Source organism: Sphaeramia orbicularis, chromosome 3 (genome assembly GCF_902148855.1).
Source record: "Sphaeramia orbicularis chromosome 3, fSphaOr1.1, whole genome shotgun sequence".
NCBI classification, from domain to species: Eukaryota; Metazoa; Chordata; class Actinopteri; order Kurtiformes; family Apogonidae; genus Sphaeramia; species Sphaeramia orbicularis.
The window spans coordinates 33,198,216-33,216,453 of NC_043959.1; the positions used below are offsets into that span (position 1 = coordinate 33,198,216).

The window sequence follows — 18,238 nt, forward strand, 5'->3', positions numbered from 1 at the left end:
GGACCCAGTGTGACTTTTGTGACTGTTACCTAATGAACTTTTCTTTTTATTTACCCTTTCCTAAGTGATTTATTACCATTTATTATAATATCCTCTGAATTTTACATTTTTTCCAGTGAAAATCAACTATTTTCCTATGTTTAATTGACTGATGATGAAGGTGTTCATAAAAGCTCAGAGTAAAGGTTATTGCATCAAAACAGAAAAAAAAAACTGCAGAAAAGGTGACTTTTTCAGTAAAATATAGCATTAACTGAACATAAACCAAGTGTCTCCATCCACTGTCATTGATCCAACTCCATGGGTTTTACTGGGGAATCGATGTTATAGAAGATGACGGCGTTTCCATGTTCACTACGGAGCCTCTGAACATCCAAATGGGTCATATCTGATGACCGTTGCAAGATGACAAAAGGCATTTTACACTAATTATTTACATGGATTGACAGGATTAGTGGATCAACAGTTTAGAGCAGTAGATGCATTTGGTTGACGGTGGATGTTTGGGTCTTTATGGGTTAACATAATAAAGATCTTTCATGATTTTGTTTGAGTCAGCAGTCTCCAGTTTGTCAACACACAGAAGACACATGCAGATACACACCTGGCTTCCCACAGGTATATTTTCACACAAATGTTTGCAGGTTTTGTCAAGAAAACACAGGCTTTGTATCATTGTTTGCTGAAGCACAGTAGCACAGCACAGACAACAGCATCAATATTTACAAATCAGTGACTGTCAAGAGGGTGCACGGCCTCATCACCCTTTTTACATGGATTGCTGGGGGAGAACATGCTAAATCCATCATTACAATATCTGTGTAAATGCCACATATAGTACTTACATATACAGTGTGTTGCTAGTGTGTAAATTGTACATTGAAAATCAATGGTCATGATAGCTGCAAACAGTAAATATCTATAAATCCGTACACAAAACAACCATGACTTCTCTTGAAGCGTCATTAAAAACGTACAGGTCAGAATAATATGTATATTTGGAGATATATTAAATCAATTGGTTTGGAGTTACCTTCATATTAAAGAGGGAAGCATTGGGCATTAGAGAATGAATTGTGGACAAATTGTGATGAACTTAACACGTTTATACAGTCACTGAATATAAGTACCCAGAAATTGGAAGTGTCATCATTCAATATCGGGTGTGTCCACCTCAGATTTCCAAACAAGCAGTGCAGCGACAACACATGGAACTAAGTCTCACAATCCTGTCCTGAGGGATCCGATCACTCAGACGACTGATTGTACTGCGATGACAGCACAGACGGCGAGCGACTTCACCACGGCTCAGACCTGTGCGTAATTTGCCGTATTTCTCTGTTGTAACGTAAGTCATGGCATTTTGAGCTGGCAAAAACATTTCGGCGTTTTCTTTGCTGCCTTTATATAGACTATTGACCACACCTAAAGTTACCAGTCAAGCGTGACTCTGTACAAGAGATTTGACTCAATGTCCGATATTAAGGGATTAGTCTAAACGCCGACGTCGCGTGTGTCGGGATTGTAAAAAATACAGATGTTAACTGTGTTACTCATCTCAACATATACAAAATAGACACCTGAGCAAATGTTTTTCTGGAAATAACACCACATGTTTGTACCATGTGTTTTTAATGGCGCTTAGTAAATAAAGGTCCATCATCAGGAACTGTTGTGTATCTTTGTAAAGGATCATACGTGTGACTGTAAATTATTAGTTCATCTGACAGTATTGTAAAGTTGAAGTCAGTATGACATCTCATATGATGTCCACCGAGTCATAACAGACATTCAGTTAATGTCCCAAATTGTGTAAAACTCGCTGCATTTTACTTTGCTGATGCCTTGATGAGTTACGGCACATTAAGTTTTAGTGTAGCTGCGAGTGTATACGCATGTGTGTCTCCTTCTATCAGTATGCACCCCAACCCAGCAGCTGCCAAGAGCTTAGCAGGCTGTTGCTAGGCAATGCCATTTAAAATCCATCCCTCTCTGTATGTTGGAAGCAGGGTAGCTGTGTTTGTCTCTCAGTTTTGTTGCTAATACCAGGGAGGAAAGTGGAGTAGCGCAAGACATCTTTCTTGTTAGTCCTGTGCAGTATTTTCTTTCCTAAGTGCAGTTTTGTTGGTGGGAGGCTGGTTTGGCCTCAGATAACCCCCCCGCCACCCCATCCCCCACCCCAAAGGAAAATAAATTTGCTGCTTTCTAAAGAGCTGTTCAGTAGTAGCAAAAGAGGCTGTTTGCCATTTGATGATTAGTTTTAAAGAATGTCATTATGCCATATCCTACTGTGCAGCACTGCGGTGAATTGCATTAAAGCAGAATCTGTGGAGGTGTGTGTATATACAGTACATGCTCGGCTTTAAAGCACATCTGTTTCTTTCAAGTTATCATCTTCCTCGTGTTTGTACAAATAAATCTCCAGTTTTCGAGTCCTTGTGCCATGTGTTGATATGACACATTGTTCAGTTTCTACTTATTCTGCGTTATGTAATCTTTCCTCATCGTTTCTCTGAGCCTTTTTACAAACAAATGCCTGGCCATTCAGTAAATCAGCTGTGATGCTCTTTGACTCATTGAATTGTTTCAGTAAAGAAAACAAATACTGAATAAATCTAGTAAGAAATGAGCAGCACGTACTCCAAAATTTAAGGAAAAATACACATAGTATTTGATTGACGGGGCTTGAATAGTTATGATAAAGTATTTCTTTAAAACAGCAATTGAGAATTTTTTTTCCCATGCAGCTTTTTTCTATATTTTATACAGTATTTCTTAGATGTAACACACGACAGATTCTGCAAAGATTACAAACTGTTGCTCTTTTTATTGGATACTTTATTGGATGTTACATATCACAGTGTATTTACAGAAGATATACAACCTGAATGCTTAAAAAGTGTAAGTAAAATGGAAATTGTAAATAAAAACAGAATGCAATGATTTGCCAATGTCATAAGGACGTATTTTAACATCTTTAATCTGTGAAGTGTTCAATTTTAAGAAAAAAAAGTTGGAACAGGGTTAACAAAAGGCTGGAAAAATGACTGGTACAAAAAATACATAGCTGGAGGAACATTTTGCAACTGATTAAATGAATTGGCAACAGGTTAATAACATGATTTGGAATAAAAATAGCATCATAGCAGCAGAGTCAGAAGTAAAGATGGGTAGGGTTTCACCAAGCTGCAAAAAAAACGCATCTACAATTGTGGATGTTCAGGCCCTCAGGCTGCACAGCATTCTAAACACATGATTCTGGAATGGCAATCACAGCACAGACTCAGAAACACTTTCAGAAATCACTGTGAACACAGTTTGCAATGCCATCGACAAATGTAGGTTAAAGCTCTATCATACAAAGAAGAAGCCATTTGTGAACATGATCTAGAAATGCCATCATTTTATCTGGGCCAACGCTCTTTTAAAATGGAGTAAGGCAAAGTTAAAAACTGGTCTGAGGGCAGATGAACTGAACGGTTTATACAGGTTTTGGAGCAACATACACTCCCACCAACGTATTTTTCAGGGTGGCCCTTGCATATTTCAACAAAACAGTGACTTATAGAGCACTGCATCTAACAGTATGCCTTTGTAGTATAAAAGTCTGGGTGCTGACCCGGCATTTCAACAACGAAAAACATTTGCTTCATCAAAACGAAACTGGAAACATGACAAAGACCCAGGATTGTTGAGCAGCTAGAATCCTGTATCATCTAACATTCCTCTCCCAAAACTCCACCAACAGACTCTTCAGCAGAAGAGAGGATTCTACACAGTGCGCCAACTTTTTGGACACGTTTCTACCATAAAAATACAAATTTGTTAATTGTTCTCTTAAAATTGTACATTTCCTCAGTTTAAACACTTGTGTTCTATGCTTTAGGTCAGTAGTTCCTAACCTTTTTTGGCTTGTGACCCCATTTTAACATCACAAATTTCTGGCGACCTCAGACATTCAAAATGGAGACATTTTTCTCTTGGAGATGGCCAGGCGGGTGAAGAAATCTTTCTATTCTGTGTTCGGTCCGATTTTCCACTGTGTCCGGGCAGGTTGAAGCGTAGTAACGCATGCGGTAACGTGATGGGGTCAATCAAGATATCCCCTCTCAGATATTATATCCTGCATTTTATTTGAACTTGATTTTTATAGGAAAAATGTGTGGTGTTTTAATTATAATGAAATCTATATCGAATCATTAAAAATATTTTTTTATTAGTAATTTATTTAATTTTTTTTTATCAATTACTAGAAATTTCAGGCGACCCCATATGAATTCCAGGTGACCCCACGTGGGGTCCTGACCCCAGGGTTGAAAAACACTGCTTTATGTTCTCAGATTTGAAAATCATTGCATTCTGTTTTTATTTACATTTTAAAGAGCATCCCAGCTTTTTTGGATTGGGCAGTTTTGTAGTGATGAAGTATATACAGTACGCTGATAGGTTTCTAAAAGTAACCACCGAAGAGTTAGATTATCTTTAACATAATTTGCACAACAGTAGCCATGTATTTCTCCTTTATCTATTCTCATGTTTAGAGTTTTGTTGCAAATTGACTGTTTGCCTCATCCATGAGGAGCTCAGTCAGTCAATTCAAGGCATTCCAATGAAAACAGAACCAAAGCCAGTGATGAGGCCAAAGGGGTTGTAGCACCACTGTGACAGATGGGGACTTCAGCCCAGTTTTACGCTGAGGCTTTAGCATTGATCTCCTCTACCCACCAACTCAGTTACTAAAGAATCCAGTGTTATTCAAGTCTTATTGTTTCCCAGCTATGTTTATTGGAAAACTAATAACACTAATCTATCTGTAATCTGAATTACTTATTGGATTTGCAGTCAGTGGGGAAGTGTTTTGGTGCATTTAAGAAAGTGAAATGAAATGGATGTTCAGATTTTCTTCAGCTCTATATTTTGATCTGAATTGCTTCAAGTTTAGCTCCATGGTAAAGCAACCTCATATGTCCGCTGTTTTGGGATGCCGTGAACAAGAAAGACAAATAGGGACATTCGGGAAACAAAGCCGACATTGTCAGGGAAGTGGAGAGGGACAAAGAACACGCTAGAGACAGAAGGGAAGGATGAAAGGGTGAGTGGCGGCAGGCGGGCCATGTAGACAACTGACACTACCAAAGGACGTACTTTGACTTTGATTTTGTGTTGCCATGAGTCACCGCCCGTGCTGAATGAGAAACCACAGTGCCTTGACAGCATATCGCTGTCTCACTGTCACTTTGTCTACATGGACGTGCCCACTCTTTCCCATCATTCACCTTTGGTCCATGTCTTTCCCCGTCTCTTTCTTTCTACGTCAGCCTCTAAGTTGTTTGGAGATGTGTTAAATCTGTATTGTAGTGTTATTTTGTATATTTTCCCATTAAGTCAGAACCTTCAAGATACATTTTTAAGGGGTCAGAGCTTATTTGGAATGTGTCTGAATATTTTGGATTTTTGCCTTTATATATCACATCACATCTTCACATATATGATCTGATAATTATTTTTCTACTTTATTATACCTTATTGACATATTGGGTGCAAAAATACACAAAAAATGATCAAATCTGAATTGAAAAAGTATTTATATATTATAATAAATACCTCAATGAACAGCACTATGAAAACACCGGCGTGATCATGGACCCTGGAGGGTAAACTAAATCAGGTGAAATTGAAGCAGAAGAGGTGCAGACTTTTTGATTATAAAGTGGAGCAATTCTTGTTCAAATGTGTCTTAATACATTTTCCATCTGTAAACATACACTGTCAGATCATTATGGACCAGTTAGTCCCTACTTAAACATAGTTCAACTTATATTCCATAAGTTTTGTTTCTGTTTTCTGCAAAGTTTTTCATTTTTGCCATTTAGTTGTTAGTCAAAAAGTTCCATCTATAATATCATTGACCAAACCTGTCAAATCTACAGTATAAATGTAATATAAAGTGAATGTAAAGTTTGTTTTTTGAAAAAAGTGATGAAGCAGCATTTTAAGACGAAGAGAAATAAAGCAGAAATGCACACACATACACTGGTGCCCATAAAATTGGAATCATTTTGTTTTCAGACATATTCCTTATTCTGTTTATACACATTAGTAATCACCTTTTACCTGGCGCAATGATTACAAACTGAGTGCCAGTTACACATTATCTATCAAGAATTAATGACATTGTCACAATCATTTCATGAGAAGAGTTTAAAAAATATTTTATTCCAACTTTACAGGCAACAGTGTATATGGATTTGCATTAATTTCCTGAACATTTACTTTAATCATATTCACTTTAATCATATGACTCATAGCTGAGCAAAACCTTAAAGGCCTCAACACAGCAGGAGCATGATGAATAAATGACACCAAAGTGCAAAATGCTTTTTATATTTTGCATGAAAATATTAAAGGTTTGTAACAGTTGAGGCACTTTTCAATTAAAAAAAAAAAAAATCTTTGCACCAGCCTGTTCAACAGAAACAATAATGCGTTGTGATTCTTATTTGCATCCTTTATTTTTGATCCAGTGTCCTCTGTTCATTTGGGTGTATGTTAGATGTCTAGTTACAAATATTTTATATACAAAACTGTGGTTAGAAATCAACAGATCCATTATTGTTGTTGTCACAAGAATTCCGTTTCACACAAATGATTGGTTGATGCCTTGGTTTATTGCAGGTTTGAATGAAACATAAAGCCTCATTTTCACAGCGTAATATTACCATTCTGTGTGCAAGTATTCATGATATAAATGAGCCTTGTGTATAGTATAGCATAATCACATCCCCACTGTGTAAAGGCCTTAAAATAAGTCTTACCCCTCAAATTCATTTACAATAAAGAGACAACTTTGTTCTCCATGAGGGGTTGTCATACACACACAAACAAACATGTGAAGGCAAAATATGTAGACAGATACAGTAGATTCTTTTTACACATCTTGTCAGTCATGATTGAATCAGGATCTGACACGTGTACAGAACAGGTCTGATGATCATTGTTAAGATGCGACTCTGCTTCTCTACTCCATGGCTCGACACAGAAGTTTGGAAAAGTGTCTTTTTAAAGTGGCATGAAACAGAATATGTGATCTATGTTTATATTAGTGAGGATTTGGACCAAGAGGGGAGAGCTGTCAAAGGAAAGTTTCTGGTGTTTTTTTTTTTTGTTTTTGTTTTTGTTTTTTTGTTTTTCCACTGATGTGTTTGAAACCTGACATGTTAACCTGTGTCACTGTTTGATATTAAAATTCTGTTATTTCTAAACCAAGTAAAGTTAGATTTATTATGACCTGCTCACAAAGGACTGTAGTTTGTAAGTTCATTTATATATATATATATATATATATATATATACAGGGTGGGGAAGCAAAATTTGCAAAGAACATTTAGTGTTTTTTTCTCAGCAGGCACTACATCAATTGTTTTGAAACCAAACATATATTGATGTCATAATCATACCTAACACTATTATCCATACCTTTTCAGAAACTTTTGCCCATATGAGTAATCAGGAAAGCAAACGTCAAAGAGTGTGTGATTTGCTGAATGCACTCGTCACACCAAAGGAGATTTCAAAAATAGTTGGAGGGTCCATAAAGACTGTTTATAATGGAAAGAAGAGAATGACTATGAGCAAAACTATTACGAGAAAGTCTGGAAGATACTATTCAGGAAGAATGGGAGAAGTTGTCACCCGAATATTTGAGGAACACTTGCGCAAGTTTCAGGAAGCGTGTGAAGGCAGTTATTGAGAAAGAAGGAGGACACATAGAATAAAAACATTTTCTATTATGTCAATTTTCTTGTGGCAAATGAATTCTCATGACTTTCAATAAACTAATTGGTCATACACTGTCTTTCAATCCCTGCCTCAAAATATTGTAAATTTTGCTTCCCCACCCTGTATATAAAATTTTCATAATAACTTTTGTCTATTCTGTACAGGGAGATAAAATAAGGGAGGGTCATTTTGTCAAGGAAAAGAGTGAGTCAGCCACTGTGTTTCTTTCATCATAAGAACTGAAAAGAACATCTTAAATGCACCCACACCTTATTCTGTGAAAATACCATGTTGCTAGAGGGGATATTAACAGAATCCTTGGTGTTGTGATTATAGACAGGAAGGCGGAAATTTGGAACAAAGGCACATGTATGTGTGGATGGAGGTGGGCAAGGATAGAGGGTGAATGGATTAGAGGAAATGAGAAAGAAAAAGAGAGGGAGGAAAGAAAGGGAAATGGTAGAGGTGGACAGGTAACAGTGGCCACCTGGAGCAGTTGAGATGGGGGGAGAGAGGGGTCATCGGTGTGATGGGCTGGTCAGTCGGCTGCCCCTCTGGAGGCCAATTAGAAGGTAGCTTGGTAAAAGTAGAAACACTGAAAGCCTCCCTGCAGACACACACACACACACACACACAAATACATACATCAGTGCTTACACCAGGTTTATGCACTAATCTAAGCCCCTGGGCGTACACCTTTGGAGAAGAACACACACTACTGTCACTGCTCTCCAGTTCTGACAAGGATTTTACTTTTTTTTTTTTTACACAAGATATTTTACAGATTGCTAGTCACTGTGTTCTTTAGCAAGTTTTTTAGAGTGTATACCAACCTTAATGTCAACCTGGTTACTAACCCGCCTGTTTTGTTCTGTCTGTTTTCTGTCTTGTGCTGTATGCAAAGCTGTTGAATATTTGAATTTCCCTTAGGATTAATAAAGGATCTATCTATCTATCTATCTATCTATCTATCTATCTATCTATCTATCTATCTATCTATCTATCTATCTATCTATCTATCTATCTATCTATCTATCTATCTATCTATCTATCTATCTATCTATCTATCTATCTATCTATCTATCTATCTATCTATCTATCTATCTATCTATCTATCACACTTTAAACAGTTACAGTACAGTAATGTTAGAGTCATTTTCAGCTTTAAAAAAGAATAATATTGTTTAACCTCTCCATTCCCACCGGATTGCCGGCGATCCAGTCTTCACTTTGTATTAAATACATTCAAGTTTCTCCAATAAACTTCTGCCAATATAGGCATACTATATCTTATTAGAAAGCTTACATTCTCTTCATTTGATTCATGAAGTTTATTTTACAGTATTCACGAAACATATTTGAAAGAATGAATGAGACTAGTGTTTATAGTTCAGATTGTGTTTTAGCCACATTCAGAAAAAGGGATTTTCTGAAATTAGAGGTTATTAACCTTTAAATGAGATGTCATTTATTAATAACTTACCAGCGGTGGAGCTTGGTATGGAAAATAGACAAAAATTAACACAAATTGCATGGGAAGGAAGAGGTTAATTTCCAGCAATGCAAAGCACTTTTGGTTCAACCACATGGCCTCTTGCCTCATATTGATTTGATTGTCAGATGAGAGACAACTTAGAACAAGAAAACTCAACATGCTGTTAAATATTTACAGTCTGTGTAGATGTAGACAGGCCCTTATAACCTTTGGTGGTTTTACACTCAAAACTGTCTCACAGAAAATAAGTTTAAGCTACTTATTTGTCTTATTTTAAGGATTAACCAGCCAGAAAGTGGCTGATTTTACACATGGAAACCACTTTTGGTTATTTTAATTGCTTGAAATGCTGTGTGATTTTAGACTTTTGACAGATGTGTCAGAGATATGCAGTAACTGACAGTTGCCACTACTACACACAGGCAAACATTTTATTGAAAGATGACAGGCTGAATTAACATTGTTTTTAAAGGCAAGATACTCTATAAGACCCTGAGTGCGTTGAATATGAATTCATAAACATTTGCAAGCAATACAAAATGGACTGAAACCCAAGTGTGTGATGTGTGAAGAGTAAAGTCTCAAAACAGAAATGTCATTTAGAGCTGAAATATACTGTTAATGTAAAAAAAAATGCTCTGAATAACATTGAACATGTGTTTACAAGCCTATATTTGAGAAATATGTTTGAATTATTGAAAAGTGGGTTGTGACTTGATAATGATGGAAAAATGTGGGTCTCAAGGCGAGACCAGTCAAGAACCACTGCCTTAATACGTAGTGTGTATGTCAAACATTTCAGTGCAAACCATGTTTCACCATATTTTTATCTATAGTTTGACATTTATTAAGTTATTCTTTATGATTAAATATGATCAGATACTGGTAATTTACTTAGATTACCTAAATCAGAAGAGAAATCTATCCTAAGATAGAACAATGTGAGATTGTGAGAAGGGAAGTTGTTTTGTGTTTTTTGCCCACATAGGTATGTTGTGTGTTTGTGAGTAAGATCCACCCCATGACCTTGAGTTCATTCCCGCCATCACCTCCCCCACCGTGCTGGAGGAGGGTTCTTTTGAAGTACGAAAAGCTCATAAAGGACACACACATACTGGTGAATAGCAATCAAATGCCTCCTAAAGTTCAGCCTGAAACTTTGAAATTGTTCCATTTCTTTCTGCCCACAAACACACAATATTCCTGTATTCCGAGGAAAGAAAATAAAAATTGGTGACATGTTCCTGCACCTGGAGGCCTGATTATCCACCGGTGAGCCAATCAGTGGCCTCCACTAGCAGTGTGCGCTTGACCAGTAGGTGATGCAGTGGCAGGTCCTTAGTGACAATCGGTCATATTCTGTGGGTGTTGCGCTCTTAACTTTAAGCTTTAATGAGAAGGGAGGAAGGGTCTAGTGCAAGCTCGGTATTGATGGATTACACAGAATGACCTTTAACCAAACCTCTAGCTAGTATACATATAATCACAGCCAAAGTCAGTTAATCCAGCACAAGTCCCCAGCCCAGACTTGCTCCTCACCACCTCCCACCACACAAATAGACACATCCTAACACCAGTAAGTCTGCAGAAAAAAAAAATTGTCATCTGAACAGACAGTGTTTTAATCTGTTTGCCTGAAGCTTAATGTGTCCTCTTTAGGAATTAATTACATTTCTGCTCCTTCCTGTACTTAGCAATGTTTTAAATACAGATCGTCATCATATTGGCAGTTAAATCCTGGCTTTACCTTATAAATTAGCATTTGTAACTCTTAGCTGATGGTACAGTAACCAAAATATTGCAGAGTGCACTCACTCTTTTTATTATGCAGTGCCAGGTGCTGATTCCAACATTTTGAAATGTTGCCAGAAAATTAAATAAGTTTATTTATTTGCCTGAGTTAGGTACAACTAATAAATCATCTTCCTCCAGAAACTGAAAAAAAAAAATCATTCACAGCTTATTATTTAAAGTGGATCTTTTTAAGCCTTTAATTTTGCAGCCTGAAGATAAAAACAAATGTCATTTCTAATCCTGTAATGCACCAATACGTTCTCTGAAAGATACAGTGTGTAGAAGGATTTCTTTACATCCATTTTTATTCAGACTAGTTTAGTAAGCAACCCTTGTTATTTGAGCTGCAACTGCTAACAAATAAGGTTTTTCCTAAATGATATTTTCCCATCAAACATCTGAAGGAACATGTATTTTAGACATTTTGTTGATATTTGGAATAAATGTATAGTTTTGTGCTAATACACAGAGGAGTCAGCAGTGCTCGGCCTTACAGAAAAAGCATTGCCAGAATTTAATTAAGCAAACTTCTGATTTCAGAACATGTGTGGGTGTTTTGAGAAGAGGCTGTAAGTGCAGCCATCAGGTACAGGTCCATTAGATAATGATGCAAAACAAAAAAACGAGTGAACTGATGTTTTGCTACTCTTTTTTTTTTCAACCCCAGGCAAAGAGTAGAACTTGGAAAACACATTTGAAGCAATTATTTGATGACATGGGTTGTTCAGTTGAAGCCAGCAGCTGTGTTTAATTTAATTTATTGCTGCAATATCAGTCATATACACTATATTAAGTCTTATAGCCAGCACTACAGCAAAGGTATTATCACTATTCATGATTCAAATTATGTTTTTATTTTTAATCAATTCATAGAATGCACAGGACATAGAGAGAATTGAAATGCTGTTTCTCTCTCAACTTGCTACTAAATGCCATGCAATTAATAGAGGTAAAAATACACTAAGAATATGGAAACTAATGTAAAGATCAACTAAAATAGAATATAATTAACATAAGACAGACCTATTTGCATTAGTGGCAGTAGTCCAAATGCAAGTACTACTGGCATCATGTTACTGTTTCCATGCTTTTTTCACTCCCGTTTTGGAAGCCGAAATGATATGATTAACTTTTGCTTTCAAATTGCAAGGAACACAAGAAGAATAGAAACACATTTATCTATTTCAATATGTGTTGTGAATTACATCAATTATTCATCGTAGCCTGTTACACCCAGTGGGGCAGCCGCAGTTCCATCTGTGTTGCCATGGTAAAGCTATACAACGCTAGTAGCAATATTCACTAGCTTTACATCCACATAAATGGAAGAATGTCAGCTAAAAGCTCAACAAAACTGATTGTCGGACAACAGAACATGACTCAAACAACAAGCACTTAAACGGGTAAATATCTGAAACAAGCTAACAGTCTCAGACCAGCATATGTCATGAATAATTCCACAAAATAAAAGACCAATGTCGCAAATTTTCCTCTGTAAGCTAACATTAAGCAGATTCAGCAGTACAAAAATTATTTCTCTACCACAAAAACTCACTAAACAACCCAAAGAAGTGCTAAAATAAATCTCGCATTAGGAAGGGATGATTGTGAATTTTGCCTTGTGTTTGTTGTTTTCTGATCATAACTTGATTTTACATGAATGAAACTTCTACTATCAGCTAGTCCATTGTTTTGTGTTACAAAATTTGTTGCTTTTAATGTTTAATTTTGTTGTTTAATTGTTTTATATTCATATACCTGTCTTTTGCACCTGCTTTTTATCTGTTTTAATGTGTTTGATTTCTGTTTTTATCTACTGTATTTAAAGTGTCTTTAAGTTCGATGAAAAGCGCTATACAAATAAAATGTGTTATTATTATTATTATTATTATTATTATTATTATTATTATCATTATTATTATTATTATTATTATTATTATTACATTGAAATGAGTCCAACTACAAACAAATGGCTTAGGGCTTAACAGGATAAATTAGCATTTTGCCCAAAAATAGTCAATACTCTCCAGTCAATAAGATTATAATAACAAAAAAAAAAAATTAAATCAAGGAACATTCTCCATAATTGGTAATGTTTGTGATGGGCTAAAATGTTTCTCCAACACTAATACACTAAAGTTGTTGAAGCATGTTACTCTACCAGTCCTATCAGGCTCATAGCTTATGGTCTGCCTTTACCGCTGCTCCCAAGCCACCTACATACATTAGGATAGAGCAGGAGAAAAGAGAGCCATCTGAAAACCTGCAAAACGGAGGGAGCTTTCATGATTATTCTATTTTTAGACCACTCCCACAGAGATCTGAGAACAGGTACTGAGACCTGCCTCCAAAGACAGAAAAGGCATGTTGAAAGGGAAAGACGGGGATTCAATCTCCCCCGAGAATCAAAGTGAGATGATGGTGAGAGAGACTGAACAAAAAAAAATACACAAAGAGAAAATCAGATTGAGTCCCGGAGTGGTCAGATATTTTGAAAGTTGTAAAGGTGAATCCCCTCCTTGTCTAGACTTATGAAAGGAGAAGTACACTGTGTTTTTACAGCAGCAAAAACACCTCAAACACTTTCAAATTAGGCAGGAAATTATTATCCATATGTATGCACTATATACACACTTGCACATATATTATAGCGGTATTTCTTTCCTTTTATGTTTTAATGAGACTGGAAGAAAGAGTTTTGACCTCCAAATACTTCATATAATTACACCCAAGTTCAGCCAACGTTCAGTTATTCGCTCCATAAAATGAGGTTCAACTTAGGGGCTTCTCCACCCATAATTCAAATCATCAACACTTAGGACACTACTGTAAAATGATACCTAATTAAGACCTAACCTATGTGCAGCAATGCATGGTGTTCCAGGTGCTCCCAGCTCTTAAACAGTGACACTCATATAATACAAAAAGAGACTAAAAATTCTCACTAAAAAATCTCACTACATTTAAGTTTGGTCAACCATAAATCTCTGACAAAGTGATATTATTGTACTGCATAGTTACACTCTCTTGGTGAATGATTACAAATGTTTACATTATATTTGTAGACTGTCATCTCTGTGAAATTGCTTGGTAGATATCAAACTGATCGTATCAGCTGCCAGTGTCAGCTGCTACCCAGCATTAGGAGATTTATCACAGCAAATCACACCATCTCGCTTACACTTAGAGTTGCACGTCTCCATCACAGCTCATAGCCATTTCTTCCTCCATTCGCTGTGATGTGTATCCATATTTAATTGAGAAATCTGGGCCAAACTGCTGCATAGAAGTTGGTGGTAACACACCTTACACACTAATAATAATAATAATAATAATAATAATAATGGATTAGATTTCTATAGTACTTTTCAAGGCACCCAAAGCACTTGATTGCACACTAATTGCATCCTACTATTAAACAGAAGAATATAAAGATGATATGACGCATGGTGGGTTGCAGTAAATCATGTAGATGGTGGAATTTGGTCAAAGAAATGCACATCTGTTTATCTGTGCTGTTTTGTAGACTTTCAGGTTCATCATTTTGGAATGGTCACATACTATTTGCTTCCTTTAGTCAGAATCAGGGATGATAAGCCGTTATAAACACAACCAAATCTATGATTGCCTTAGAATGTGCCATTTCTATCTTAAAATGGAGTGGGTTGCTGTTCATACACTCCTTAATGTTTATACAGTTGCTCCAAATGGACATTATCTTCTTTTTTCTATATGCTGCAAGCAGAATCCAACATTTAGGTGATATACTGTCACCTGTAATGTTTGAGTATGGACCCGAGTTAATATCCCTTTAGAATAGAATAGAATAGAATAGAATAGAATAGAATAGATCTTTATTGTCACTGTCGTAGGAACAATGAAAATTCATTTAGCAGTTATGCTCTGTTTAGCAGCAAAAGCAATTAGTGGAGGATTGTATAAAAATGATTGTATAAAATATCACACCAAATACTGAAAAATGTAAGCAATGTACAAAAGTTACAAGTTAAAATATTAAATATACATATACTACTAAAGTACTACAAAAACAGCTGAAATATACAAAAAGCTAACTATACTACAGATAAGAACAAAATGTAGAACAAATAGGAAGAAAATATATACAAGGTAAGATAAAGAAAAACAAGGTGTATAAGTTGTAAGCATTGCACTGAGGAAGGGTGAGTATTGCACTGTCCATTAGGCTGGGGGTGGTGGTTTTTTAGTCAGTGTGGGAGGGGTACATTTAACCACTCGAAAGTAACTAAAAGCCTTTAACGGAAACAACAAACACCGACTTTTACAAGGAGCTGCTGTGTTTCTTGCAGACTCTTTAGGTGTGGATGAGGCAGGTAATCAGGTGGTTGCAAGCTGAGACTTTGCTCACTAAATATTACACTCTGAACCCTCATCATGTGTGTAGAGAGAGCTTTTTTTGTGAATTTTTTTGCACAAAAGCCTGGCCAACAATAGTCTGTACATGTATAGAATAGTAAAAGTTATGTTTATTGGTAAGATGGACCTTTATGTCTTAATGAAGTCAAAAGTATCATTCATTGTCACCATGTTAGATTTATCTATACACACAAAGTAAATGTCATTTTATATTTAATAATAGTTCCTTCTCTTTTTCTTTCTCCTTTTGTTTCCAGCGATCAACAGGCCTTCCTATTGGAGAACGTACCATGCAACACCCCCAGCTGTCATAGTGTAGGGAGAATGTTCCGCATCCACTGGGACCAATCAGATTTGGGAGCCATCCCGCATGCAGTCACGGCAACCTTCTTTGACATCTATGAGGACGTGAGTAATTTGTCATCTTTCGGGTTCGTTTTGGCTGGCGTGAAACATCGTACGCTTGAAGGGCCTTTTAAAAGTGAACACAGAACCACAGCAGAGCAGTTCAGCTGCCCTTATTCTTATAGCTCATTTTCCTGTTTAAAGAATAAAAGCTAATTCAAGTGTAGAACCAACATGATCTGTGTTGTGATAGCAGGTGATTTCAGATCCTTTTAAATTTGCTGTTAGTGTTTTTATTAGGCCTGTAAAGGTACACATACCGAACCAAACTGTTTCGGTACACACCTGTTCGGTTCGGTACACAGCTGTACCGAAACGGCACAGTATGATGAGAAAAAGAAAAAGAAAAAGGAATGAAGACGTCGTTTGACGCAGAACTTTAAATTTGCGCAAGTTTCACACAGACTTAATAAAGGAGCACACATTGACCCGAAAAATGAAATAGCAGTTGATATAAGATTAAAAAAAAAAAAAAACAACAAATATGATGTGAACCTGGAAGGAAGAGGCTGAAGACCCTCCACCATCATTACAGTCCAGTTTGGATCAGTTCAGGTTCAGGTGAAAGACAACAATGAGGAAAGAGATGTTAATAAGATGGACGTTGTTTGGCCCCTGTGAACTACGGTAGTTCTAAAACACTTACACTAGCTCTGTCTGTCTGTCTGTCTGTCTGTCTGTCTGTCTGTCTGTCTGTCTATCACACACGCTGTATAATAGAGGAATAAATAGAACGTTGAAAGTATGTAAACTTTCACTTTTGTTTCATGACAGCGTTCGTTACGTTCGTTATGGACCGCACCACCAGGTATATAACTGCGCGCCTCCCCCTACCCCCCGGCTCCGACAAAAAAAAAAAATCCCCCGTGCACACAGGCGCACACAAATACACACAGTGTCCTAAACAGTTTATTCTCTGTCCTAAAATAAATAATTTGGTTCATTGTGTTGTCAATGTTTCTCTTCAGTTTGTTTAAACAGAATACCAGTTTACCCTCTTGTTAATGTTGCACTTCATGTGAAATTTTTTTGTTATTTTTATGCAGAATGTGAACTGACCGAACTGTGATTAGATTTTTCTTGTTTGTTCGAAACTACCTTTCAGGGAAAAGTGCAATACTAATGTTTAAAATACATTTAGTAATATTAGTAATTTTTTTTTTCCATTTGATTTGTAGCAGCAGAATTATATTATTCCTGTTTTTCTATATTCTACTGTCTCCAGAAATTGGGGGAAAAATGTTAAAAAATTCATAAATGCATTAATAGGCATTTTGAGGGGTTTTCTTTCTTCCCGTACCGAACTGAAAAAACCGAACCGTGGCTTTGAAAACCGAAAACGTACCAAACCGAAAATTTTGTGTACCGTTACAGGCCTAGTTTTTATTGTTCGTCAAATTATATTTAATTATTATTTCAACAGTATTCTTTGCAACTTTCATTATAGCTGCATGGTCCACTTGAGTTAAAACATTTTCTAAGACATTATATTTATAGTTATTGTTGCCATAATTCTGGCTCATGCTCCTCTCACTTCTTAAATCATCTGTCTCCTCTAAATGTCTGCTTCTTCTCTTTTAATGTCTTTTCATACCTATTAAAGTCATGCACAGACATCATCACTGATAGTAGTAGCAGACACTTAGATATGCAGCTGAAATGCCATCAGTTTGGATTTTTGTCATTTCTACAATGTTAACAGAGCTTGATGCCAAATGGAAAAGAAACATGAAAAAACCTTGTGGAGCCCATAAACATATTTGATTTGTCTGATGCAGAAAACAGGATTATACGTCAGGCTTTTTAACACTGACGTCAATAGAACGATTCAAGTTTAGGGTTTTCTGTTCATGCTTAAAAAGTAATATTCCAGATTTACACTGAGGACATGAAATTGTTATATTTGGTTAGTGCGTGTTCGTAATCCAAATTAGACTTAAAAGTGCATATTGTAGCATGCATGCAGCTCTGCTTTTACCACATATTTGCCGACTGTTGAGTTCACAAGAAAAGCAAGTATGTTTATTCCCCTTTGTATGCTCTACGCTGCTGGGTTTTTTTTTTTTTGTTTTTTTTTGTTTCACGTACCGCACATATGCTGTCATTTTCTATTTTCCACAATTTTTTCATGTATCTTTGACTTTCTATTCATTGTGACAGTTGTTTTAAAAAATACAGGAACTTAAACAATACTACTTTTTGTTTCAAGGCAGCGCTCACATGTTCCTACTCCCACTCTTCCCCAGTGAGTGACTAAGTATAGTACAATAGCTGTATTCCAATCTACTGTATGTGCTCAGCTTATCAGAATTAATTATTAGTGGTAATTTGTCCTGTGTAATAAATTCATCTCACTCACTCTTTTTAGAG

At 36.3% G+C, this 18,238-nt stretch overlaps 1 protein-coding gene across 2 annotated transcripts in view; it reads left to right on the forward strand.

Annotated features, from left to right (window-relative positions):
• itfg1 (integrin alpha FG-GAP repeat containing 1) overlaps positions 1-18,238 on the forward strand; it is a 177,823-nt gene that overhangs the window by 92,549 nt on the left and 67,036 nt on the right. For both annotated transcript variants that reach the window (XM_030161084.1, XM_030161093.1), the window contains exon 11: positions 15,721-15,871. In XM_030161084.1, the coding sequence (XP_030016944.1) occupies positions 15,721-15,871 (151 nt within the window). The remainder of the gene's footprint in view (positions 1-15,720; positions 15,872-18,238) is intronic.